The sequence below is a fragment of the Rhinoraja longicauda genome, chromosome 13 (genome assembly GCF_053455715.1).
Source record: "Rhinoraja longicauda isolate Sanriku21f chromosome 13, sRhiLon1.1, whole genome shotgun sequence".
Lineage (NCBI taxonomy): Eukaryota > Metazoa > Chordata > Chondrichthyes > Rajiformes > Arhynchobatidae > Rhinoraja > Rhinoraja longicauda.
Genome location: NC_135965.1, coordinates 32,345,633 through 32,372,131, shown reverse-complemented (window position 1 = coordinate 32,372,131; position 26,499 = coordinate 32,345,633). Strand labels below are relative to the sequence as shown.

The 26,499-nt window shown below is 43.6% G+C and overlaps 1 protein-coding gene across 1 annotated transcript in view; it reads right to left on the bottom strand.

Moving 5' to 3' along the window:
• Nucleotides 1-26,499, bottom strand: part of LOC144599218 (rho guanine nucleotide exchange factor 9-like) — a 49,968-nt gene that overhangs the window by 4,464 nt on the left and 19,005 nt on the right. Inside the window, exons 6-7 of the mRNA XM_078409975.1 lie at nucleotides 25,339-25,468; nucleotides 16,095-16,226 (exon numbers count right to left, since the gene is read on the bottom strand). Coding sequence (XP_078266101.1) covers nucleotides 16,095-16,226; nucleotides 25,339-25,468 — 262 coding nt within the window. The remainder of the gene's footprint in view (nucleotides 1-16,094; nucleotides 16,227-25,338; nucleotides 25,469-26,499) is intronic.

The following is a 26,499-nucleotide window of genomic DNA, read 5'->3' as shown; positions in this document are numbered from 1 at the left end:
TTGTAACTTCTCTTTGCCTTCCTAATTTCCTTTTTAAGCATCTCCCTACACTTGTAATGCCCTTAATGGGCCTTCTCTATCTTTAGTTATCCATACATACCAGATGCTCTCTTTATCTTTTTTGTTATCCATCCATTGATGCCCCTTGACATCCAGGATTCCTTTTACTGTTACCATGGCTTTCACCCTTAAATCATTTTTTATTCTCTTCATACTCTCATCAACTCTCTGCTGCATCAACCAATCTCCCAAAGGAACCGAACCAAATTAATTTCCAACTACCTCGACTCCATCCTATCCCCCCTAGTCAAATCCCTCCCCACCTACGTCCAAGACACCTCACACGCTCTCCATCTCCTTAATAACTTCCGGTTTCCAGGCCCCCACTCCCTCATCTTTACCATGGATGTCCAGTCACTCTACACTTCCATCCCCCACATGGATGGTCTTGAAGCCCTCCGTTTCTTCCTCGACCATAGAACCAGCCAATCCCCATCTACTAACACTCTCTTCCGCCTAGCAGAGCTGGTTCTCACCCTCAACAACAACTCCTTTGACTCCTCCCACTTCCACCAAACCCGAGGCGTAGCTATGGGCACTCGCATGGGCCCTAGCTATGCCTGCCTCTTTGTCGGGCACATCAAACAATCCCTGTTCCAGATGTACACTGGCCCCATCCCTGAACTCTACCTCTGCTACATTGACAACTGCATTGGTGCTACCTCTTGTACCCATGCAGAACTCATTGTCTTCATACATTTCACCACTAATTTCCATCCCGCTCTTAAAAATACTTGGACCATCTCCGACATCTCCCTACCATTTCTGGATCTCACCATCTCCATCACAGGAGACAGACTAGTGACTGACATCTACTACAAAACCACGGACTCCCACAGCTATCTGGACTACACTTCTTCCCACCCCGTCTCCTGCAAAAAGTCTATTCCTTACTCCCAATTCCTCCGTCTACGCCGCATCTGCGCCCAGGATGAGGTGTTTCACACTAGGGCATTAGAGATGTCCTCATTCTTTAGGAAACGGGGCTTCCCCATCTCCATTACAGATGAGGCTCTCACTAGGGCCTCCTCTATATCCCGCAGCTCCGCTCTTGCTCCCTCTCCCCCCATTCGTAACAAGGACAGAGTCCCCCTTGTCCTCACCTTCCACCCCATCAGCCAAGGTAACCAACAAATTATCCTCCAACATTTCCGTCACCTCGAACGGGATCCCACTACTGGCCACATCTTCCCATCTCCACCCCTTTCTGCTTTCCACAGAGACCGTTCCCTCCGTAACTCCCTGGTCCTTGCAAAAGTGCAATTACAATACAATACAATACAATAGAACTTTATTTATCCAAGGAAGGAAAATGATCTGCCAACAGTCATAAACACACAAAACACATGAAACATGAAATTAAAGTGATGAGTGGAAAGGATTGGGGATGTGCAAAGTTTGGGGAGGAGGGCGGGGGGTTAGTCAGTCTCAGTCTACCCCACGACGACAGAAGGGGGAGGAGTTGTACAGTTTGATAGCCACAGGGAAGAAGGATGTCCTTTGGCACACTGTCCTGCAACCAGTCTGTTGCTGAAGCTTCTCTACAGGTTGACCAGTGTGTCATGGTGGGGCTGAGCTGTATTGTCCAGGATGGTCTGCAGGTTGAGGAGCATCCTCCCCTCCAATACCACCTCCCATGAATCCAACTCCGCCCCCAGGACGAAGCCAGCCTTCCTGATGAGTTTGTTAATCCTATTGGCATCCACGGCCTTAACCCTGCTGCCCCAGCACATGGCAGCGAAGAAGATGGCACTGACAGCCACCGATTAGTAGAACATCTGTAACATTTTACTGCAGACGTTGAAGGAGCGGAGCCTTCTCAAAAAGTACAGCCGGCTCTGTCCCTTCGTGTTCAGGGCCTCAATGTTCCTGGATCAGTCCAGGTTACAGTTAACAGTTAACCAATTGGTAAATCCAGAGAAGGACAGTTGGAAGATCTGTTTCTACACTAGAATCAAATCTTAATTAAAACAAAGGTTACCATTTAGTTTAGTTTAGATTAGTTTAGTTTGGTTTAGTTGAGTTTAGAGATACAGTGTGGAAACAGGACCTTCGGCCCATCGAGTCTGCACCGACAGGCGATCCCCACACATTAACACTACCCGACACACAAATTAGGGATAACTTTACATTTACACCGAGTCAATTAACCTACAAACCTGTACGTCTTTGGAGTGTGGAAGGAAACTGAAGATTACAGAGAAAACCCATGCAGGTCACGGAGAGAACGTACAAGCTCCATACAGACAGTACACCTAGTCAGGATCGAACCTGGGTCACTGGCGCTGTAAGGCAGCCGCTTTACCGCTACGCCACCATGAAATTACAGTTTAGTTTATTGTCATGTGTACTGAAGTACAGTGAAAATCTTTTGTTGCGTGCTATCCAGTCAGCGAAAAGATAATACATGATTACAATAATCGAGCCATTTACAGTGTGTAGATACATAAGGTAATAACGTTTAGTGCAAGTAAAGCCAGCAAAGTCCGATCAAGGATAGTCTGAGGGTCACTAATGAGATAGATAGCAGTTCAGGACTGCTCTCTGGTTACGGTTAGAATGATTCACGTGCCTGATAATAACAGGGAAGAAACTGTCCCTGAATCTGGAGGTGTGCAAACTAGTCCTTACATTTTATGCTATGTGATTGGGATTGGATCAAGACGCAAATATTAACTATGTAATGAAGTTCAGACACAAGGACTTACAAATGCTGATTTACCAAACGGTCCAGCCTCACATTACATAATGAAGTACTTTTTATTGTGAAGTGTGTCTGCTGAATGACAGCACATTTTGCAAATTGTCTGCTTGCCCCATAGATGCTACGTTTATCTAAATTAAATTACTTCTGTGGCAGAATAAAAGCTATTGTTTGAAAACCATTCACCGTTTTACGACAAACAACATCAAAGTATAGTATCCTCGGTAATGAGTGACTTATGGAACTTAAACTACTCCTTTTCCAATAGCTCGTCCATTACAGCATTAACACAAGATCTTCAATTTTGTGTTTGTAAAAATATCTGAGTATTAAAACATGTTACTGTGATCCGACTATGAGCATTTATAGTATTCTGTAGTCCTATTTAATTATGAATGGTCATACCGTTCCCCTGTCCCTTAATGGATCCTCTCAAGAGTTTAAATATGGGCACTCAAGCTACCCTTTTGAACATTGCAATCTCTGTATCACCAGGTGAAAAAATATTCAGTCATCTGAATGGATGAAGCTCAAGTATGGGAATTTAATTGGTGTTGGCTTCATAGTTTGGCATTTCTTGATTAGGTTATTATTCTGAAATAAAGTTGCAACAATGAAAGTGAAGTAGGTGAGTTCAGCAACTGCCCGACTGCTTCTGATGTTTACACCAATACAAGCTCTGCTATGCTGCGATCCTGATCTTTTATCTTTCGCTTATTTTCATTTTGTTCCCCATTTCATTTCACACAACTCATTCAACAAGCTTTTGATGGGTTATTGAACGAGGAACTATTGAACCGTTAGCCAATTCTCTTATTATTTAGCTATTTAAAGTCCTCCTTGGCCACAGAGCCAGTCAATTTCCCTCTACCAACACTCTTCTCCGTCTAGTGTAGTTCCATCCAGTATAGTGTAACAACGTTTCCTTCGACCCCTTCCACTTTCTCCGAATTCTAAGATGCAGCTTGGGTACTCTTATGGACCTCCAAAGGGATCCCACCACTAGCCATATCTGCTCATCTCCATCCCTTTCCGCTTTCCACAGAGACCGTTCCTTCCGCAACTCCCTGGTTAACTCATCCCTTCCCACCCAAACCAACCCCTCCCCAGGAACCTTCCCCTGTAACCGCAGGAGATGCAACACCTGTCCCCACACCTCCTCCCTCGATTCCATCCAAGGACCCCGACAGTCCATTTTTCACTGATGACTTCTAGTGATAGACAATAGACAATTGACAATAGGTGCAGGAGTAGGCCTTTCGGCCCTTCAAGCCAGCACCGTCATTCAATGTGATCATGGCTGATCATTCTCAATCAGTACCCTGTTCCTGCCTTCTCCCCATACCCCCTGACTCCGCTATCCTTAAGAGCTCTATCTATCTCTCTCTTGAATGCATTCAGAGAATTGGCCTCCACTGCCTTCTGAGGCAGAGAATTCCACAGATTCACAACTCTCTGACTGAAAATGTTTTTGCTCATCTCCATTCTAAATGGCCTACCCCTTATTCTAAAACTGTGGCCCCTGGTTCTGGACTCCCCCAACATTGGGAACATGGTTCCTGCCTCTAACGTGTCCAACCCCTTAATAATCTTATACGTTTCGATAAGATCCCCTCTCATCCTTCTAAATTCCAATGTATACAAGCCTAGTCGCTCCAGTCTTCAATTGCAGGTTTGTGCATCACTGTAGTCTTTTACAGGATGACAAAGCATTCTGCTTTTAATTTAGGAGTCCTAGCTGAGTTAATTGTGTACAATTCTCACTAAATAATTGGCAAAATTACTTCAAAATTACAGCACAAATGTACTGCCAGATGAAATTATATGCAGGAATTAACAATATTAAAATTACAGAGCATTCTACTTAAAACACAAAAGAAAACAAAACTGCGAGTGGACGTCTTGGAATGACCTTGTTTATAGTAATTTCCTTGAGCATGACGCTGTAAAAATACAAATGATGGAGAGAGCCCACTAAAAATGTATATTCTCTGAAGAAATTTCTTTTGAACAGGTGAGTCTCTCACACTCAGTATACCAAAGGTTACAACACATGCCTCCACATCCTGCTGAGATTTACCATTGCCAAGTGGAAGTGTTGCCTATTTGGCTATCCATGGAGGCACAAGAGCGTGGCCAGGGCAAATGATCTTCAAGTGGCTCCAAGGAGTAGCACATCTACATTTCCATTACGAGAAAATTTTACCCTTGAAATTGCGCAGCTTGGATGACTTCCTGCGCCCGGGCTGAGATAAGAAAGACAACTGTTCCTGCGTCACGGTCGATTGGTTCAGTGCTGGAAAGTCATAGTTGGTTTCGTCTGAGACAGAAGAAAAAATGGTTAGAGATCTCAAATCAAACAGAATGAGCAAAAATAACCTCTGGCTATCAGTTAAAGTGGACAGTATTAGAAGACCATGTTTTTGACTTCCTTGTTTATAAACTGAGAATTATTTCCATCTATACTTTGTCAGACTTTATATGGTATCATTAGGTCCAACTGTGTATTTTACTGACTACTGTTTTGTAGTATCTGTCTGAATTTTGGTACAGAAGCAATAGGTTTAATAATGTGATTGGACACGCTATAAGAAAAATAGATGAAACCTACATCAAATATGTTTGCAAAAAAATTGCAAATATTATTATTTTGGACTGCGAAATGTTGGGACACTATCATTTTTGCCTTCTTCATAATGCAGTAAACCCTCATTATAACAGATCATAGAGGGGTAATGGTGTCTGTTATTGCCAATTGTCCACTATAATTGAGTACGGTATTATCATTACACATCTTTGAAACAAAGATTGCAGACGATCATTAATGCACAAAAGGACACAAAGTGCTGGAGTAACTTAGCAGGTTAGGCAGCATCTCTGGGGAACAAGGATAGGTGACGTCGGGACACTTTTTCAGACCAGCGAGCCCTTCTTCACCCGCTGCCTGACGTGTCTGTTGTTGCGGCTCACGTTGTAGCCCCTGGGGACAACGCTTCCTTCAGGCCGCTGCCACTGACAGACTTGCTCAGTCGCCATGGGACTCCCTTCCCCCCTCACCTCATGCCATTCCTTCCTGTCGGCCGTTACTTTGTTTGCTACCCGCTCCATCTCTGCTTCCGCCTCCCTCTCTCCCAGGGTGGAGTGTGTCGGCAACTCCGGGGGAGAAAGAGGAGGCAGCAGTAGGGGAGGGAGCGGCCGAGTGGAGGAGAACAACCGGAGGTGGAGGAGGAGGAAGAGACGGCGATGGAGCGGGGAGTGGACAAAGCAACGGCCGACAGGAAGAAGCAGCAGCTGGTGTGAGGGGACCGAGTATGTCCTGTAGGTGGCAGCAGTCTGAAGAAAGCGCTGTCCCCAGGAACTACAACGTGAGCCACAACAACAGCCGCATCAACTGGACCTTGCAGTGGGTCAGGAAGGGCTCGCTGGTGCACCTTGTAAGTGGCAATGGGTTTACTGTATCTTTACACATTAAGCAATTTCAACTCAATTCATTAAAATAATTACTTATTTGCAACATAACAAATAATTACTTATTTGCAGGCAATACATTAGAGAGGACTGACAATTCTCAGGTTGTGCTGGATAATGGCAAGGAAAATATGTGGATCCATAACCAAGCATTATGAAATTATGAAGAAACTCATCCCCCGTTTGATTGTACTAACTACACTAATGTGTCACCAAACTGTGCTCGGCTTCTGAAATGTATTCTACTGAAGTCAATAGAGCAGAATTCTGGAAGCAAAGTACAAGGTACTGACACCCATAATGGAAAATGCTTTGCATTTCTAGTTGGGCATGAATTTCTAGCCACAAAAAAAAAAGTCAAAGACCAAAGCAAAACATGGGTTGAAACTATTTTCTATTGAATAATTTTGAAAGTTGCAATTTTCCAAGCATAGCACTTGGAAGTAACTAATCAAAAGTGTCTTGATTGTCTAATTAAAAGTATTTTGAGTGTTTTGATTTGTCAGCATAATTTCTGCCCTTATTGGATTAATTAGCACAAAGACTGCAATGTACTAATTGTTTTTATATTCAGTGCAAATAGAATTTCTACAATTTCTGCTTTCTTTGTGTTGGTTTTGAAAACATTATATCAGAGAAGGCCAACCTCAAACTGCTAATTTTTGGGGATTTCTGCTAATTTTAGTTGCCTCCAGACTGAGGAGGTTCCAAAATTTAAAATTACATTATATTGGCATTAGGCTACTCTGAATGTCCCCCAGTATGTTGGTGAGTGGTAGAATCTGTGGCTGTTGGGAGAGTTGATGGGAATGTGAGGAGCACAAAATGGGAGGTGTGTAAATGGGTAATGGTGAGCATGGACTCAGTGAGCCAAAGGACCTGGGACTGACCTTTCTGTCCTGGGCCTCCTCCATTGTCAGAGTGAGGCCAAACACAAATTGGAAGAACAGCAACTCATATTTTGCTTGGGCAGCTTACAACTCAATGGTATGAATATTCATTTCTCTAACTTCAAGAAACCCTTACATCCAGTCTCTCACCACCCCTCTCCACACTCTAGTTTCTCTGTCATCTTGGTGAATTTCACTATCTGTATAATTCGTTATCACCAAGCCCACAGCCAACAATGGGTTGTTTCCTTGATCATCGTTCCTTTTTTGCATATCTTTCATTCATTTGTTCTCTATCTTTCTATATCACCGTCTATATCTCTCGTTTCCGTTTACTCTGCCACTCAGTTTGAAGAAGGGTCTCGACCCGAAGCGTCATCTACTCCTTTTCTCCAGAGATGCTGCCTGACCCGCTGAATTAATCCAGCTTTTTGCGTCTATCTTCGAGCCAAAGGACCTGTTCCTGTGCTTATATGACTCTATGACAATCTCTGTCTGTCAGAGATGGCTTCTCCGATACAAACTGCTCCATTTCAGTCTCATTATGTGAAGCTGGAATTTATTGAAAGAACCATTTTATGATACTTTTGTTTTTAGTTTAATGTTAGCAATCGTACGCAACATTGCCATTAAAATAAAATTTCCTGTGTTTAATTGTGCCAATGACTCAAGGCTCATAACATTTAAATGCAAAATGAACTGCACATTATAAGTGTAAGAATGCCAATCCATGGATTCCCTGAGCAGCAACGTTTGGGGGCATATTTTCAGGTATTTCTATGGTTTCCCTTTAGCTTTTAATACCTTGTCCTCTGCCTGGAATCCATTGTGTTCCTGAAGCCCAACATGTCACATAATGAGGGCTTGATTATTTTCAGTCCAAAGAAAAGTCCCCAAAAATTCTCAAACGCAAAATCAACTATTTCCTTATTATTGAAAAAAAGCTCATTGATAAATGTCAACTATGTAGAATATACGTTCGAATTCATTGTTTTAAGAATTGGTCTTAAGTAAGTCCAAATATTGAAATGGCGACCAACCGATCCTATTCATTTGTGGGGTGCTTTGATCAACACATGAAGAAAAGAGTTGAGAAACAAAACTGCTTGTGATGCTGCCATGGATTTTAGGCTATAGACTTTAGAGATACAGTGTGGAAACAGGCCCTTTGTCCTACCGACACCTGTTGACCAGCGATAACCCTGTATAGGAGCGCTATCCTACATACTAGGGACAATTTACAATTAACATAGCCAATTAACCTACAAACCTGTACATCTTTGGAATGTAGGAGGAAACCGGAGCACCTGGCGATAACCCATACCATCTCAGGGCGAACGTACAAACTCTGTACGGACAGCACCCATAGGCAGGATCGAACGCCGGTCTCTGGCCCTGCAAGGCAGCAACTCTACCATTGCACCGCCCTAAAGGAGTGGAATGTTTTGTTGAAGATATAATGAAGCTGAAGTCCAATGTCTTCTATCATTGTTATTATTTCCCATTTTGTTTACAGAGACTCGTAGTTGATATATTGTTTGAGTGGTTTATTTACAAAACTAAAAACCCAATTATTACTGAAAACGAATGAAATATGAAATTAGCTTAAACAGAACTAAATTTAAAACCGAAAAAGTCAAGGGTTAAGTAAAGCATAACTATCATCTAAACTGTTGCCTAGTTATCTGTGGATCCTCTCAATGCCAGCTAATATTTTGGATAAGTAATCTTATTGAATCAACTATTCAAAGCTTTAAAATGGACCTTTTCTCCATTGTTATTTTAATCCATACCACAAGGACACTTTCAATATTTCGCGAGGGTAGGGACTTGGAAATACTTTAAATATGGGACCTTGTTTCCCCAGCCATTCTAACCTGCCTACGAATACATTTGTCTTACCGAATTTATCGCCTTCAGCAATATTTCTCTCCTCTTGAAAGGAACGAAGCCATAATTGTTTGTCTGCAAGACTCTTTGCAAAGAAAAGTCTACAACGGTCTTCGAAATGCTTGCTTCTAAGTTTGAAAGCATATTTGACTTTAGTGTTAAATTCCTCGTCGAGCCCATCAACCAAATCTTCCATCATGCCGGTTTCTGTGTAGATTCGTTCTTTGTAGTAAAGTATTTGTCGACGTATCAGGTCCTGTCAAGTATGCCAAAGTGCAACTGTTAATCCTATTATCAGTTTTAATTATTAAGCTATTATATCAATATCCAACTAAGATAGCAACAATTGGTATTCACTGCATTTATTTGTGCTGAAGTTCAAGCCAGAAGGTACAGCTTGAGTACTGTCTCTTAGGGACCATTATACTCGGCATCAACAAAACGTAGAAAAATGTGGCAAAAGAAACAGGGTCAATGTGTAAAAACTCATTTTCTATTTGGGCTCATTGCAGTGTTTTGGTTCAATATAGAATTTGATGGTTTCAGGTAGCTTAATTTGTTGATCTGTATCAATCATCCATCTGTAATATTAGCTCAGACCCACACAAATTATGAACAATATCCATAATTGGGTTGACAAGTAGCAAACGTGGTGCATTAATGCTCAATATATAAATAAGTCATTAATGTAAAAGAAAATTATGTGATTGTGTGTACACATGATGCAAGCAGCAACTACTTGGGTGCCTTGTTGTTAGTCCTTAATAAAGAACATTCTTTTTTAGAAGCTCTTGGTGTGCTAAAAACGTGGTCCCAAGAGTTTCCAAAATGGCAACAAGATCAGCACCACAAGGGACAATAATAGAAAGCAGCTATCATTGCACCTCCTGGAGAGTTTGCATCATGGAGCTCTAGAAAGATTCTGCGACTGCCAAATGAAAGTTGCAGAAAAGGGAGGAAATCTCTGAAAACTACTTAATGCAGGCTCAGTGGGTTGCACATAACTCAGGCGACAGCAACTCAGCTCAGAGAGAGAGAGAGAGAGAGAGAGAGAGAGAGAGTGGGAGAAGCAGAGGGAGACAGAGAGCGGGAGAGGAGAACTGCGGGGCTGCAACGATCATACATCGCAGCTGCTATAATTCTTCAATCTGCACTAACTGCTTTCAAAGTTAAGAAATATAGCTACGCAGGCAGTGTTAGTATGCAATACAAAGGTGAAGCAGTAAAATGCCAACTCACTGGAGACTAGAGTCCAGGACAAGAAAAAACTATTTGACTAAGCATAGGAGACTCCCCAGAGTGTATGACAAAGTGTGTGATTCATTCACATCATGCCTGGAAGGAATGGTGATATCTTTTCATCATGAGGTGGAAGATGTACTGAGAATGTCCAATAATTAAATGTTGAATCAAGGGAATTTAAAAGAGCAATTTAGTTCATAGATCAACTTCTGGAGCATATCATTTACCTGCCAGCTTAATATCTCTGCAGAGAGCTAAAAAGATAATACAGAGACAACATTTTAACCCATAAATGTTTGAGATAGAGAGTTATAAATTTCACAGGCAGCATCACAAAATGGGAGAAACAATGAGTGATTGCACAGATAGGCCGACCATTGCACTGCAACCTTGGAGATTTTACAGATCTTATACATTGAGACAATTAAAGAGAGGTCAAAAAGATGAAAGAATCCAATTCAAATTGTTAGACGCAAAAAAAAATCTCCTAATTGCTTTGGTTTGTAGGTTTATAACTTTCATAGAAAATAGCAAACAGAAATGCTGATATATTGAGAAATAGCAGACACAATGGCCAGAAAGAATGCCTCAAAATGAAAAAAAATACAGCGTATGTCCCTCGTGCTAAATTGAAGTTCTGTTTGCTACAAACCTTAACGTCAAGCTGGCAGCTGGACTATTATAACTTACTTGGGTTTCATATATAGACCGTTGGGTAATGTGTAAATGATGAAGAGGGCAGAACCAAGGCAAATCCGGGCATATCATCAAGGGTGAGTCAGTGTGCTGTTTGAAGTAGCTTTCCACTTATATTGCTGTCAGTCTATAGCTGAAAAATCATGCACAGGCAGCCCAAGGTTTTGCAGCCATTGAATTAATGGAAAGACAAGGGTAGGAGTGCAATTTTAAGTCATACAATGCAGGTGTGCATCAAGAACGATAACGCAGAAATTTTTTAGTGAATATTTTTAATATGGTAATAAAAAATGTCATGTAAGATCAGCTGTCAAACTTACAGACTCAAAATATGAAGGAGAAGCAGGAGAGGAGGATTGAATATTAGTTTCAAAGGCAGGAAAGGTCTAAGGAGCAACAAATGTTGTTCATGATAGTAAAGAAGATTGTCCAATGCCACAAATGTGGTGGAAACTAGATTAAAAGTTTGGAATTAAATTGTGTTAAATTGTGTTATCTTCAAAAGAGTTAGTTTGGCATTGGAGCACTTATCCATTGACTCAGAGAGATATAATGTGGAAACAGGCCATTCTGCTGACTGAATCCATGCTAATCACCAACACTGACCCATTGACTGGATAGACTAGGCTTGTACTCGCTGGAATTTAGAAGACTGAGGGGGGATCTTATAGAAACATATAAAATTCTTAAGGGGTTGGAGAGGCTAGATGCAGGAAGATTGTTCCCGATGTTGGGGGAGTCCAGAACCAGGGGTCACAGCTTAAGGATAAGGGGGAAGTCTTTTAGGACCGAGATGAGAAAACATTTCTTCACACAGAGTGGTGAGTCTGTGGAATTCTCTGCCACAGAAGGTAGTTGAGGCCAGTTCATTGGCTATATTTAAGAGGGAGTTAGATTTGGCCCTTTTTGCTAAAGGGATCAGGGGATATGGAGAGAAGGCAGGTACAGGTTACTGAGCTGGATGATCAGCCATGATCATATTGAATGGCAGTGCAGGCTCGAAGGGCCGAATGGCCTACTCCTGCACCTATTTTCTATGTTTCTATGTTTCTATGTTTCTATGTTTCTATTCGTTATAAAAGCATGGACACTGGCTATTCAGCCCACCATGTCTATGCTTATCTGTTAGCATCCATCATCCAGCACTTATCCTATTGCCTCCTATGCCTAGGTGATCCAAATGCTTGTGTAGACACATAGGCATCAAATACGTCCACTATAATAATGGAAATTTGCACAATAACCACCTTCCCTTTCACTGAATTCTCCAATTCCAAGTCGCGTTTCTTTTGTGAATACCGATAAAATGTTTTTATTTATGACCTCACATATACTTTCTGGCTGCAAGGACATATTGTTCCTGCTGTCGACATTGGGCCCTACTCTTTCACAGATTATTGTTTTGTCCGTAATACACTTACAAAAATGTCTTCAAATTTGCCTTAATCCTGACAGCCAGTGTAAATTTTGTAACTTCTCTTTGCCTTCCTAATTTCCTTTTTAAGCATCTCCCTACACTTGTAATGCCCTTAATGGGCCTTCTCTATCTTTAGTTATCCATACATACCAGATGCTCTCTTTATCTTTTTTGTTATCCATCCATTGATGCCCCTTGACATCCAGGATTCCTTTTACTGTTACCATGGCTTTCACCCTTAAATCATTTTTTATTCTCTTCATACTCTCATCAACTCTCTGCTGCATCAACCAATCTCCCAAAGGAACCGAACCAAATTAATTTCCAACTACCTCGACTCCATCCTATCCCCCCTGGTCAAATCCCTCCCCACCTACGTCCAAGACACCTCACACGCTCTCCATCTCCTTAATAACTTCCGGTTTCCAGGCCCCCACTCCCTCATCTTTACCATGGATGTCCAGTCACTCTACACTTCCATCCCCCACATGGATGGTCTTGAAGCCCTCCGTTTCTTCCTCGACCATAGAACCAGCCAATCCCCATCTACTAACACTCTCTTCCGCCTAGCAGAGCTGGTTCTCACCCTCAACAACAACTCCTTTGACTCCTCCCACTTCCTCCAAACCCGAGGCGTAGCTATGGGCACTCGCATGGGCCCTAGCTATGCCTGCCTCTTTGTCGGGTACGTCAAACAATCCCTGTTCCAGATGTACACTGGCCCCATCCCTGAACTCTACCTCTGCTACATTGACAACTGCATTGGTGCTACCTCTTGTACCCATGCAGAACTCATTGTCTTCATACATTTCACCACTAATTTCCATCCCGCTCTTAAAAATACTTGGACCATCTCCGACATCTCCCTACCATTTCTGGATCTCACCATCTCCATCACAGGAGACAGACTAGTGACTGACATCTACTACAAAACCACGGACTCCCACAGCTATCTGGACTACACTTCTTCCCACCCCGTCGCCTGCAAAAAGTCTATTCCTTACTCCCAATTCCTCCGTCTACGCCGCATATGAGCCCAGGATGAGGTGTTTCACACTAGGGCATTAGAGATGTCCTCATTCTTTAGGAAACGGGGCTTCCCCTCCTCCATTACAGATGAGGCTCTCACTAGGGCCTCCTCTATATCCCGCAGCTCTGCTCTTGCTCCCTCTCCCCCCATTCGTAACAAGGACAGAGTCCCCCTTGTCCTCACCTTCCACCCCATCAGCCAAGGTAACCAACAAATTATCCTCCAACATTTCCGTCACCTCGAACGGGATCCCACTACTGGCCACATCTTCCCATCTCCACCCCTTTCTGCTTTCCACAGAGACCGTTCCCTCCGTAACTCCCTGGTCCACTCGTCCCTTGCCACCCAAACCACCCCCTCCCCAGGCACTTTGCCCTGCAACCACAGGAGATGCAACACCTGTCCCTTTACCTCCCCCCTCAACTACATTCAAAGACCCAAACAGTCTTTCCAGGTGAGGCAGAGGTTCACCTGCACCTCCTCCAACCTCATCTATTGTATCCGCTGTTCCAGATGTCAATTTCTCTACATCGGCGAGACCAAACGCAGGCTCGGCGATCATTTCGCTCAACACCTTCGCTCAGTCCACCTTAACTAACCTGATCTCCCGGTGGCTCAGCACTTCAACTCCCCCTCCCACTCCCAGTCTGACCTTTTTGTCATGGGCCTCCTCCAGTGTCATAGTGAGACCCACCATGAATTGGAGGAACAGCTCATCATATTTCGCTTGGGCAGCTTACAGCCCAGCAGTATGAACATTGACTTCTCTAACTTTAGATATTTCCTCTGTCCCTCTCTTCCCCTCCCCCTTTCCAGTTCTCCCACTGTCTTCCTGTCTCCACCTATATCCTTTCTTTGTCCCGCCTCCCCTGACATCAGTCCGAAGAAGGGTCTCGACCCAAAATGTCACCGATTCCTTCTCTCCAGAGATGCTGACTGACCCGCTGAGTTGCCCCTGCATTTTGTGATACCATGAAATCTCCCAAAGGAAATTTGCAGCAGCTAATTAACCTACCAATCCACACATCTTTGGAATCTCAATGTGTAAACTTCGCACATATCGTGTTCAAAGATGGATCATGATTGAACCCAGCTAATTGCAGTTCAATGAGCTGTGCCATTGTGCTGCCCTTATATAGAACAAAAATAGTTGTGGATCCAGTGAGTAGGAGGTGAAATTGTTGGCTTGAAGCAGATGGGGAAATTGTTGAAAGAGCTCATTACATTGAGAGGGGATGGTGGTTGGCGAGGAGGCTACTACGAGCAGGTTGTGGTCACTACATGGGTGAGATGAATTGCTAGAGTGTGCACTGAGGGAATACTGAGTCCATCAGACTAAAGCAATAGGAGGACCAGAAGCTGAAGTGTCAAAGAGGCAGAGAGAGAGAGAGTCAGGGAAGGTGAAGTAATGTGGATAACCCCAAACATGGACACTTAGTGTGAAGAAAATCCAACGTTTATGTTCAGTGTAAGGATGAAGATAAATGTTCTAATGCAAGCACTGGTCCATATATACAAGGACTCTGTGGCTAGCCCAGATGAATATGCATCTGCCGATATTGACTTCATCAGTAAGTGTGTTGAGGACTGCATTCTGAAAAGATGATATATGTGTTCCTCAAATGAAAACCATCGATGATCCGCAAGGTTCATTGCCAAGTGAAGTTCCAGTCTGTAGCATTTAAGTCAACCGTTCCCAAGTAATACAAGAAATCTAACCATGACTTTCGCAGCGCCTTTAGGGATGCCGAGAGGGAATTCCGGACCAAGCTGGAGGCCTAAAGCAATGATATGGATATCCATAGATTGTGGCAACTCTTGCACATTATAACGGCCTCTCTTTCAATGTCAGCAAGACAAAGGAGCTAGTTATCAACTTTAAAAACCATGGTGGAGCACACATGCTCAAAACAATATCAATGGTGTCGAAGTGAAAATGGTAGAGAGCTTCAAGTTCCTTGGCATTAATATTGCAAATGATATGTCATGGACCAATCACGTTGATGCGACAGCCAAGAAGGCACACCACCTCGACTTCTTGGGCGTCTTCAATGACTTTCACAAAATTTCATATTTAATGAATCATAGAAAGCATACACAGCTTAGTTTTGGAAGAGCTTTGTGCAAGACCACAAGAGATTGTAGAGAATTGCAGATGGGGGGGGGGGGGGGGGTCGGAGGAGGAACAAAGGAGGACCTGGTGTGAGGGGACCACTGTGAAGGGTGGTGGGGGTGTGGGGAAGAGAACAAAGGAGGACCCGGCACGGGATACTTTGTAACTTTGTCAGCGCCCTTTATGTGGTGACTATTGCATACCTTGTGAATGTAAGCAAAGAATTTCACTGACTTGTCACATATGACAATAAAGTATTCCATTCCATTCCGCTTTCCATTCCATTCCAATATCGCCTAGTTCATCACACAGACCTGACCTACTATCTTCCCCATTGATCTATCTGTTGCCCTTGAGTTTGATGATTTATTTATGTTTGTATAATATACCTGACCCATTTGGATTGCGTGCAAAACAAACCTTTACACTGTACCTCGGTACATATGAACCGAGAAAGTAAGAGAAAGGTTAAATCACCATTTACATTTTGGATATTATTAACATTCCCAGCTAGCAGGCAAAAGCTTAACTTGTAGACAGCTATTGAAAATGTGATTTTTAGATTTTTTTAGCTGTGATTTTACCTTTTTGCATAAAATCATCTGATGGTCAAAGAGGATAGTCACAAAATTCTTTGCCCTGCCACCTCGCTCGGAAATCAGGATTAAATCACCACGGTGGACCATTTGACTGCTGCGGAATGAAAGATCTTCACCCTGTAAATATAAACATATCATACGCACCAGCTTGGTTATTAGCTCCATCAATCTCCACCCAGGTGCTGGGTGGAAATTAGTATATATTGAATTTATTGTATTCACAATATCATTTCTGCCATAATATAAATGGAGCAGTCCTTTCCAGTGGATAAACTCCTCAAATGGACAATGGCATGTCAGATCTTTTGCTATATCACCCAATAATCAGACGAATTCATTCAGACCCTCGACAATATCAACAATTTGGTAGAGAACATGCACGGCAAGATTAGCAAGTTTGCAGATGATACAAAAGTGGGTGGTTTTGCAGATAGTGCAGATGGTTGCGAAAAATTGCAGCAGTATCTTGATCAATTCGTCAAGTGGGCTGAGGATTGGTTGATGGAATTTAATGCAGAAAGATATGAGGTGTTGCATTTTGGGCAGTCTAACATGAGCAAGACCTAACCAGTGAATGGTAGGTTTCTGGGTAGTGTTTCAGAGTAGAGGAATCTAGGAGTGCAGGTGCATAGCTCCCTGAAGGTGGAGTCACAGGTAGATCAGGTGGTCAAAAAGGCGTTTGGCACATTGGCCTTCATCAGCTAGAGTATTGAGTACAGAGGTTGGGAGGTCATGTTGCAGTTGGGTAAGATGTTGGTGAGGCCACATTTTGAGTATTGTGCTCAGTTATGGGCACCAGGTTATAGGAAGTATGTTGTCAAGCTGGAAAGGTACAGAGAAGATTTACGAGGATGTTGCCAGGACTAGAGGGGCTGAGCTATAGGCAGAGGGTGAACAGGCTGTGACTCTATTCCTTGGAGTGCAGGAGGTGATCTTATAGTGGTGTACAAGATCATGAGAGGAATAGATCGGGCAGATGCACAGTCTTTTGTCAAGTGTAGGTGAATCGAGGACCAGACGACATAGGTTTAAAGTGAAGGGGAAATTATTTAATAGAAATCTGAGGTTTTAACCTTTTCACACAAAGGGTGGTGGATGAATGGAACAAACTGCCAGAGGAGGTAGTTGAGGCAGAGACTATCCCAACATTCAAGAGGCAGTTAAACAGGTACATGGATAGGACAGGTTTGGACGGATGTGGACTAAATGCTGGCAGGAGGGACTAGTGTAACTGGGACATGTTAGCCAGTGTGGGCAAGTTGGGCCGAAGGACCTGTTTCCACACTGTATCACTCTATGACTCTATGTCACTAAGGGGATCTCAACCATCATAAACAGTGGTGGTGAAAGGCAAGTCCCAAGGAAATTTGGCCCTTTAATGTCAACTCAGTAATAAAACAGCAATAAATCCTCAATCAAAATACTGAAAATCCCTGCTGTGAATAATAGATTTATTAAAATAAAGATGGCCTTTTAATAGGGTAACAGTTAGAATATTGCTCCAGTGTTAGTGGTATTAAAAACAAGAGGGCTTAGGTTTAAGGTGAGGAAGGACATTTTAAGAGATCTGAGGGGAAAATCTTTTGCAAAGAATTATTGATTTATCAAACACGTTTTAGGAGTTTGTAGAATCAGATGCCATCATTACATTTAAGAGGCATTTAGACCGACACTTGGACAGGTAAGGGATAGAAGGCTGCAGAGCTAGCTAACATGGGCAAATGGGATTGGTGTAGATGGACAGAGAGGGCAGTCGAAGGGTATGTTTCTGTGCTCTAAGACCATTACGATTAGAGATTTTAGGTCAAATTTTAAGTATCCATCGTGTTTAAAGAACACCTGCTCTGTGGAGTGTGGAAACTGTGGAGTGGTATTTGCAATATACACGCAGTTTTTTCTTAGGAACAAAAACCTAGCGTTTTCTGCTGCAAAGAGAAGATGGAAGAGAACGTGCTGTGCTGAATACATCAGCAATAATAATAATAATAATAATGTATTACATTTATATAGCGCTTTTCAAACACTCAAAGACGCTTTACAGGGATTTCTAGAACATAGAGAAGTGAATAAATAGATAAATAAGTAAACGAACAGAGAAAGGAGACAGAAGGTGAGGTGACCTTCAGTGGTTGAAGGCAGTGCTGAAGAGGTGAGACTTCAGTGATGTTTTGAATGTGGTGAGTGAGGAGGAGTCTCTGACGGTTTGGGGTAGTGAGTTCCATAGGGTGGGAGCAGCGATGGAGAAAGCCCTGTCCCCCCGGGATCTGAGTTTGGTCCGGATGGGGGGCGACAGGAGATTGGCAGCAGCAGAGCGGAGGGTGCAGGTGGGAGTGTGCCTGTGGAGGAGGTCAGTCAGGTAGGATGGGGCCAGGTTATGGAGGGCTTTGTAGGTCATGAGGAGGATTTTGTATTGGATTCTCTGGGGGATGTGGAGCCAGTGGAGTTTGTAAAGGACGGGGGTGATATGGTCACGGATCGGGGAGTGGGTGAGTAGACGGGCAGCGGTTTTGAATGTATTGGAGTTTACTGATGATTTTGGCAGATGCAATGGCAGATTTTCAGTGACCTTCATCAAGGCAAACTACATGACGGAAAATCTTCTGTGGATCCAAGATCTGCAAGAACAGTGATATACAGAGGGCTCTGATAAGCAGTTTGTCAGCAGTGATAGTTCTTTTGAACAGTAAATTGAGAAAAAACAAGAAGCTGACTCATACCAGACACCTATTTGATTCATTCTCACCAACTTCCTTCATCATGGAGCCATAGAGTCATCACAGAGACAAGCGTTTCAGCCCACCTTCTCCATGCTGACCATTGTATTTATCTACACGAGTTCTGTTTACTCACATATAGCCCATAGATTTCTGTGCTTTGCTCAGTCAAGTGATTGTCTAGATGCTTCTTAAATGTTGTGAGAGTATCTGCCTCCACCATCCCTACAGGCAATGAGTTCAGATTGCTCTGTGTGAAAAGATCTCCCCTCAAGTTTCCTCTAAACCGTCTACCTCCCACCTGAAATAATGCCCTCTTGTATTATACATATCCTACAAAGGAAAAAAAAGTCATATTGTCTAACATATCTATCCTCCTTATAATTTTCTAAACCTCTATTAAAGTCTCCCATCAGCCTTCCCTACTTGAGGGAAAACAAAACCAGTATCTAGTCTCCCCTTTTAACTGAAATGCTCCAATCCAGGCAACATCCTGGCGAATCTCCTTTTAAACCACTCCAGCACTGTTATATTTCTTCTAGTGAGGCAACCAGAACTATGCACAGTTCTCAAACCAATGTTTTCTAAAGTTGGAAAATCATGAATTTGCTCTTATATTCCATACAGCGGCCGATTAAAGCTAATATCCAATACACTCTCTTTTCCACCACATCTAGTTTAACCATTCCAGTTTAACAATAGAAATTGCGGAGGTGGAGGCTATTCAGAAAACAGAAAAGCCGGAAATCTCCAGGACCGGACAATGTTTCCCCCTCTACCCTCAAGCTCTGTGCCGAACAACTGGCACTGATCTACACAGACATTTTTCAACCAGTCCCTGCAAACCTGCACTGTCCCTGCCTGCTTCAAGGTCTCCACTATTGTCCCTGTACCCAAAAAGACAAGGATCACTGGCATGTCGCACTTACCTCTGTAGTCATGAAGACCTTTGAAAGACGTGCTGGCCCAGCTGAAAAACATCACAAACCCCCCTGTTGGACCCCCTGCAGTTTGCATACAGGGCCAATAGATTAGTGGACGACGCAGTCAATCTAGGCCTGCACTTCATCCTCCAGCACCTGGACCACAAGGGGACCTATGCCAGGATTCTGTTTGTGGACTTTAGCTCTGCTTTTAACACCATTGTGCCAGAGCTACTACACTACAAACTCTCCCAGTTGACTGTGCCTGAATCCCTGTCAGTGGATCATCAACTTCTTGACGGACAGGAAGCAGCATGTGAGGCTGGGAAAGCACATCTCGGACCCGCAGACCCTCAGCATAGGAGCACCGCAAGGCTGTGTACTCTCCCCTCTCCTTTACTCTCTCTACACCAACGACTGCACCTCCACAGACTCCTCTGTCAAGCTCCTCAAGTTTGCGGATGACACTACCCTGATTGGACTGATCCAGGATGGGGAGGAATCTGCCTACAGAGGGGAAGTGACACAGCTGGCGTCCTGGTGCCATCGCAACAACCTGTGCTCTCAAGACAGAGGAATTAATTGTAGACTTTCGAAGAGATCCCCCTCCCCTCCCCCCACTCACCATCAACAACACCATAGTCACATCTGTGGAGTCATTTAAGTTCCTTGGAACCATCATCTCCAGGGACCTTAAATGGGGGGCTACCATCGACTCCACAGTTAAAAAGGCCCAACAGAGGATGTACTTCCTGCGGCAACTGAAGAAACACAATCAGCCACAGGCAATGATGGTTCAATTCTATACTGCTATCATTGAGTCCGTCCACACCTTCTCCATCATGGTCCGGTTTGGCTCAGCCACCAAGCACGACATCCGAAGGCTACAACGGATCGTTTGCACAGCTGAGAAGGATGTTAGCTGCAACCTTCCCCCCATTGACGAACTGTACACTTCCTGGCAAGGGCCAGGAAGCGAGCGGGCAAGATCATCTCTGACCCCTCTCACCCTGGCCACAAACTCTTCGAAGCACTTCCCTCTGGAAGGCGACTCCAGACTGTCAAAGCAGCCACAGCCAGACATAAAAACAGCTTTTTTTCCATGAGTGATAGTTCTACTCAATAACCAAAGTCTGTAGTCTCTTCTTTGCTCTGGTTTATTTTCACCCACATGTTTAGACTGTAATGGTGTATCCTTATTGTTTTGATGTGTTTATGCTTTATTCTTAATTGTTAACTGTATGTTTGTGTTGTCATTTGTGAGCGGAGCACCAAGGCACATTATTTGTATATGCACATACTTGGCCAATAAACGTATTCATTCATTCATTCATTCATTCATTCACATCTACCTGTGCTACCTGAATTCAGAGAGTTGTGGATTTGTACCCCAGGGCCCCCATGTTTGTCATCCCTCCCTAAGACTGGATCATTTACTGTGTATATATAGGACTGCTCTTATTTGACCTTCAAAAATACATGACCTCATATGTGTCAGGATTAAATTCTATCTCCCATTGCTTGGTCCAGTTGATCAATGTCAAGTCATAACACCTCAATTGTCTGTGTCATCTGCTAACTTACTAATTATGTCTCCTACTTGGCCACTGAGGAGCCAGCGCTGCCGTTGCAGCTGCGGCTTGCCTGCAGTCCGTCTGTCTTTTGTGTTTTTTGTTGTTTTTGTCTGAATTGTAGTTTTAATATGGTGTAGTGTTTGTATGTTATGTTTTGGGGGGGGGGGGGGGGGGGGGGGGGGAGGGAAAGGAACGGGAACTGTAACATTGTCTCTCCCGAACGGAGACGTGACCTTTGTTCTGTGTCGTGTCTCCGTTCCCGTTGCAGCCTACCACCGGCCATGCACCTGGGACCACCTGGGGCTCTGGTTTGCAGAGCCCGCGGCCCGGACTCACCACCTGCGGCGCTGGCTGCCTGCGGATGCTGCGGGAACGGCTGCGACTCGTCTCCGGAGGCTCCGGCGCGGGCCGCATGGACGTCGGAAGCCCGCAGGCCCCTGGGTGGGGGCCGACATCGGGAGCTCCGGCAGCGGCAGAGGCAGCGTGTTCGCCCGTCCCGAATCGCGGGGCTTGGGTCGGCCCGCCGCGGACCTTTCACCGTCCGGCGCGGCCTGAAATAGGCCGTGGACCTTTCACCGTCCAGTGGGGGCTTCAATATCGGGAGCCCCGACCGCCCCGACGTGGCAACTTCAACAGCCTGGCCGCAGGACAAGACGGCAGGGAAGAGAAAAAGACATTTTTGGCCTTCCATCACAGTGAGGAGGGACTGGAGGAGACTCACTGTGATGGATGTTTCTTTTTGTTTGGTGTTAGTTGTGATTGTATGTGTTATTGCATTTTTATTGATTAATCTTATTGGTCTTATTGTTCAACTGCGGGTAATGTTTCATTTTACTACACATTTATGTGTATGTAACAAATAAACGACTATTGACTATTGACTATTGACATCAAAGTCGCTAATGTATGTCACAAATATGAAAGGGTTCCAGCACCGATCCCTGTGGTACGTCAATAGTCACAGACTTCCAATCAAAAAATCAATCCCTGTATTACTGCCTGCTATTACTAGGCCAATTATGGACCCACTGTGCAGGGCTCCCCAGATCCCAGGGTGTTTAACGTTTTGGATGAGACTAACATGTGGGACCTTGTTAAAATCCTTTTCAATGAAATCCAGGCAGACAAAATTAACTATCCTGCCCTCATCAATTTACTGTTGTCCCCTCAAAAGATTCAAACTAGTTAGACAGGATTTCCCTCAAATATAACTATCTCTAATCAGTCCTTGCCTTCCCAAGTGCAAATAAATATTTTCCCTTGAAATTCTTTCCAACAATTTCCTACCACTGATGTAAGACTCACCCATCTGTCATTACCTGGCTTATCTCTATCGGCCTTCTTGAATAAGGAACCACAATGGTTGTCTTCCAATCTGCTGATACCTCACCTATGGCTAGTGAAGTTGAAAATATCTCCATCAGGCCCCAGCAATCTCCTCTCTGGCTTTCCATAACTATCTTGGGCTTATCTCACCTGGCCCTGGGGATTTATGCAGCTTTATTTGCTCCAAGGCATCTAACACCTCCTCTTCCTCAATGCTAAAATCCTGTAGAATATCACTGTTCCACCCCCTGATCATCTTCCATCTTCTTCTGCTTAACGAATACATATAATATGTATTAATTTAAGACTCAAGTACATCCCCAGGCTCTGTGCACAGATTGCCCCTTCGGTCGCTAATGGACCCTGAAAACTGATGTATAGTCCTGTATAAGACAAAATGAATAAGGGGACAAACAATGGGTGGACATGGAGCATTTGATGTTAATGAAGGGAATCAAGATAAAGTTTATTGTTTGACATATTAATCAGATGGATTTATACCTTTTTCTCTTACTTTTCAATAACATGTATTTACATCTTTTTTTCAAAAGATAGTCATAATTATACAGCATGTAAATAGGCCATTTCTTCCTGATCTCCATGATGACATGTTAGACAGCTCACTGTGGCTGCCATGTGCAGAGGTCCTTTAAGGGTTGATAACCTTCACTAAGATAACTGTGGCACTAATGCAGCAGTTGTTAGCTCTGCAATTAGCCACACAAAATCAATGCAACTACTGTACTCACCTGTAGGTTAGATGATTAACATGCTTTCAAAAAATCTTTATGATGGAAAAAGTAGATGGGTGGCTAGTGGTTTGCAGACAACACAATAATTAGTGGAGTTTGTGGACTGTGAAGAAGGCTGTCAAAGGAGAGAGCAGGATAGAGATCAGCTGTGGATAAGATGGAAAAATGGCAGATGGAGTTTAATTTGGACACATGTGAGATGTTGCACTTTGGGTTGTCAAATGCAAGGGGAAAGTATACTGTTAATCCAGGACCTGCCACAGATTGATGTAGAGAAGAATCTTAGGGTTCAAGTCCATAACTCTCTGAAAGTAGCAATACACTTAGATAAAGTGGTAAAGAAGGCATTTTATGTAGGAAAATAACTGCAGATGCTGGTACAAATCAAAGGTATCACAAAATGCTGGAGTAACTCAGCGGGTCAGGCAGCATCTCTGGAGAGAAGGAATGGGTGATGTTTCGGGTCAAGACCCTTCTTCAGACTGATGTCAGGGGGGGCGGGACAAAGAAAGGATATAGTTGGAGACTGGAAGACAGTGGGAGAACTGGGAAGGGGGAGGGGAAGAGATGGACAGAGGAGCTAGCTAAAGTTAGAGAAGTTTATCTAGTAAATTATCCTCCAACATTTCCATCACCTCCAATGGGATCCTACTACTGGTCATATCTTCCCATCTCCTCCCCTTTCTGCTTTCCACAGAGACCGTTCCCTCCCTAACTCCCTGGTCCACTCGTCCCTTCCTACCCAAATCACCCCCTCCCCAGGCAATTTCCCCTGCAACCGCAGGAGATGCAACACCTGTCCCTTTACCTCCCCTCTCAACTCCATCCAAAGACCCAAACAGTCTTTCCAGGTGAGGCAGAGGTTCGCCTGCACCTCCTCCAACCTCACCTATTGTATCCGCTGTTCCAGATGTCAAATTCTCTACATCGGCGAGACCAAACGCAGGCTCGGCGGTCGTTTCGCTCAACACCTTCGCTCAGTCTACCTTAACCAACCTGATCTCCCGGTGGCTCAGCACTTCAACTCCCACTCTGACCTTTCTGTCATGGGCCTCCTCCAGTGTCATAGTGAGGCCCACCAGGAATTGGAGGAACAGCACATCATTGTCCTACAGCCCAGCGGTATGAACATTGACTTCTCTAACTTTAGATAGCTCCTTTGTCCCTCTCTTCCCCTCCCCTTTCCCAGTTCTCCCACTGTCTTCCTGTCTCCAACTATATCCTTTCTTTGTCCCGCCCCCCTTGACATCAGTCTGAAGAAGGGACTCGACCCGAAACGTCACCCATTCCTTCTCTCCAGAGATGCTGTCTGACCTGCTGAGTTACAACAGAATTTTGTGATACCTAAAGAAGGCATTTGGTATGCTTGCCTTCATTGTTCAGGGCATTAAGTTTAAAAATCAGGAAGTCATTGATAGCTTTATAGTACTTTGGTTAGGCCGCATTTGGAGTATTATGCATAGTTCTGGTCACCCCATTATAAAAAGGATGAGAAGGCTTTGGAGAGGGTGCAGTAGAGTTTAAAAGTGATGTGTGGGTCAAGTTTTTTACACAGAGAGTGATGAGTACCAAAACATGCTACTGGGGTTAGTTGCGGCATTTAAATGGGTTTTAGATAGACTCATGAATATGCAGGGAATGGAGGAATATGGAGCACATACAAGCAGAAGGGATTAGTTTAAGTAGGCATCGTTATTGGCACAGAAATTGTGGGCCGAAGGGCCTGTTCCCATGTTGCACCATTCTGTTTTATGTTCTATGTTCTTTCTACTCAATTTAGCAATTCTTTCATGGGGAGTTAAACTGGTGCAATGATATTTTAATGCATCTAAATGTCCAATCCAATTTCTATGCTTAAAATATCTAGATTTCATCTTAACATACTGAAGGAGGCTAAAGTACAAGTATAGCAAAATGGGATTGAATTTCCCAGTCTTTACCTCCCACTGTGAAACGGTCATCTGAAACGCTTTTAATTTATCTTCCTGCTCGTCCTTTGCTTTCTCACTATTTATCGTGTCAAGAACTTCCCTCATGCCAATTACAGCTTTTTCCACATGCGAGCAATCCCTCAGTGAATAAAGAAGAGAATTTATCAACGCACTGTCCACTATTACCGTAAAATTACCTCAAGAGGCAAGATGCAGATATCATTCATAGGATTCAATGTAATGGGTCTTGAAATCGCATGTGGACCAGATCGACAAGAATGGGTGGTTTTGTTGCCTTAAGGACATGTGATAGGTTTATTTAACCGTCCAATAGTTTACTGGTCACCATTGCTGCTACTTTTTTATGTCACAGTTTTACTCGAGTGCTTAAGTGGACTCGAAAAATATTTGAACAGTTGGGGATTGAGGGGCAGATCTACTACCCCTGGTCTCAACTCCCTCTCTGGTCCAGGGAAGGAGATGAGAACTGGATAGGTCGGCTATGATTATACAGAACAGCAGGGCAGGTCTGTCATTTTCTTGGGTTCTTAGGATTTTTGTTTTATAAATTCCCTGATGCTTTGGTGGAATTTGAACTCATTTCCCTGGATCAACGGATCAACCTTCTTCACAACGGTTCGGAAACCTTGCTATTCTGTTACCACGGGTCTGTGTTTCTTTATTTCCAGAGAGATCCATTATTGTCACTTTCTCCTTACTCAAGGAAGCAAATGAGTGAGAGAGGTCCGCTTTTCCTTTAATTTCAGTGAAAAATGTGGGCGTTACATTTTCGCTCAGTTTGCTATGCGTTTATTTCAGAGCTTTAAAGCCGGAAACACTGAGAACATGGATGCTCATAACCCAGCACCTTGGGCTGAGTACGAGTGGTAACTAATAAAACAATGTTTTCCACAGACAACATAACAACGGAGCCTAGCCATAATCCTCGCATAATATCTATACACATGCATGATCCTCAAGAGTCATGCATAATGACCAAAAGTAAGGTCATAAGGTCATGTCATAGGAGCAGAATTGGGCCATTCGGCCCATCAAGTCTACTCCGCCATTCAATCATGGCTGATCTATCTCTAGCCCTTAACACCATTCACTTGCCTTCTCCCCGTAACCCTTGACATCTGTACTAATCAAGAATCTAGCTATCTCTGC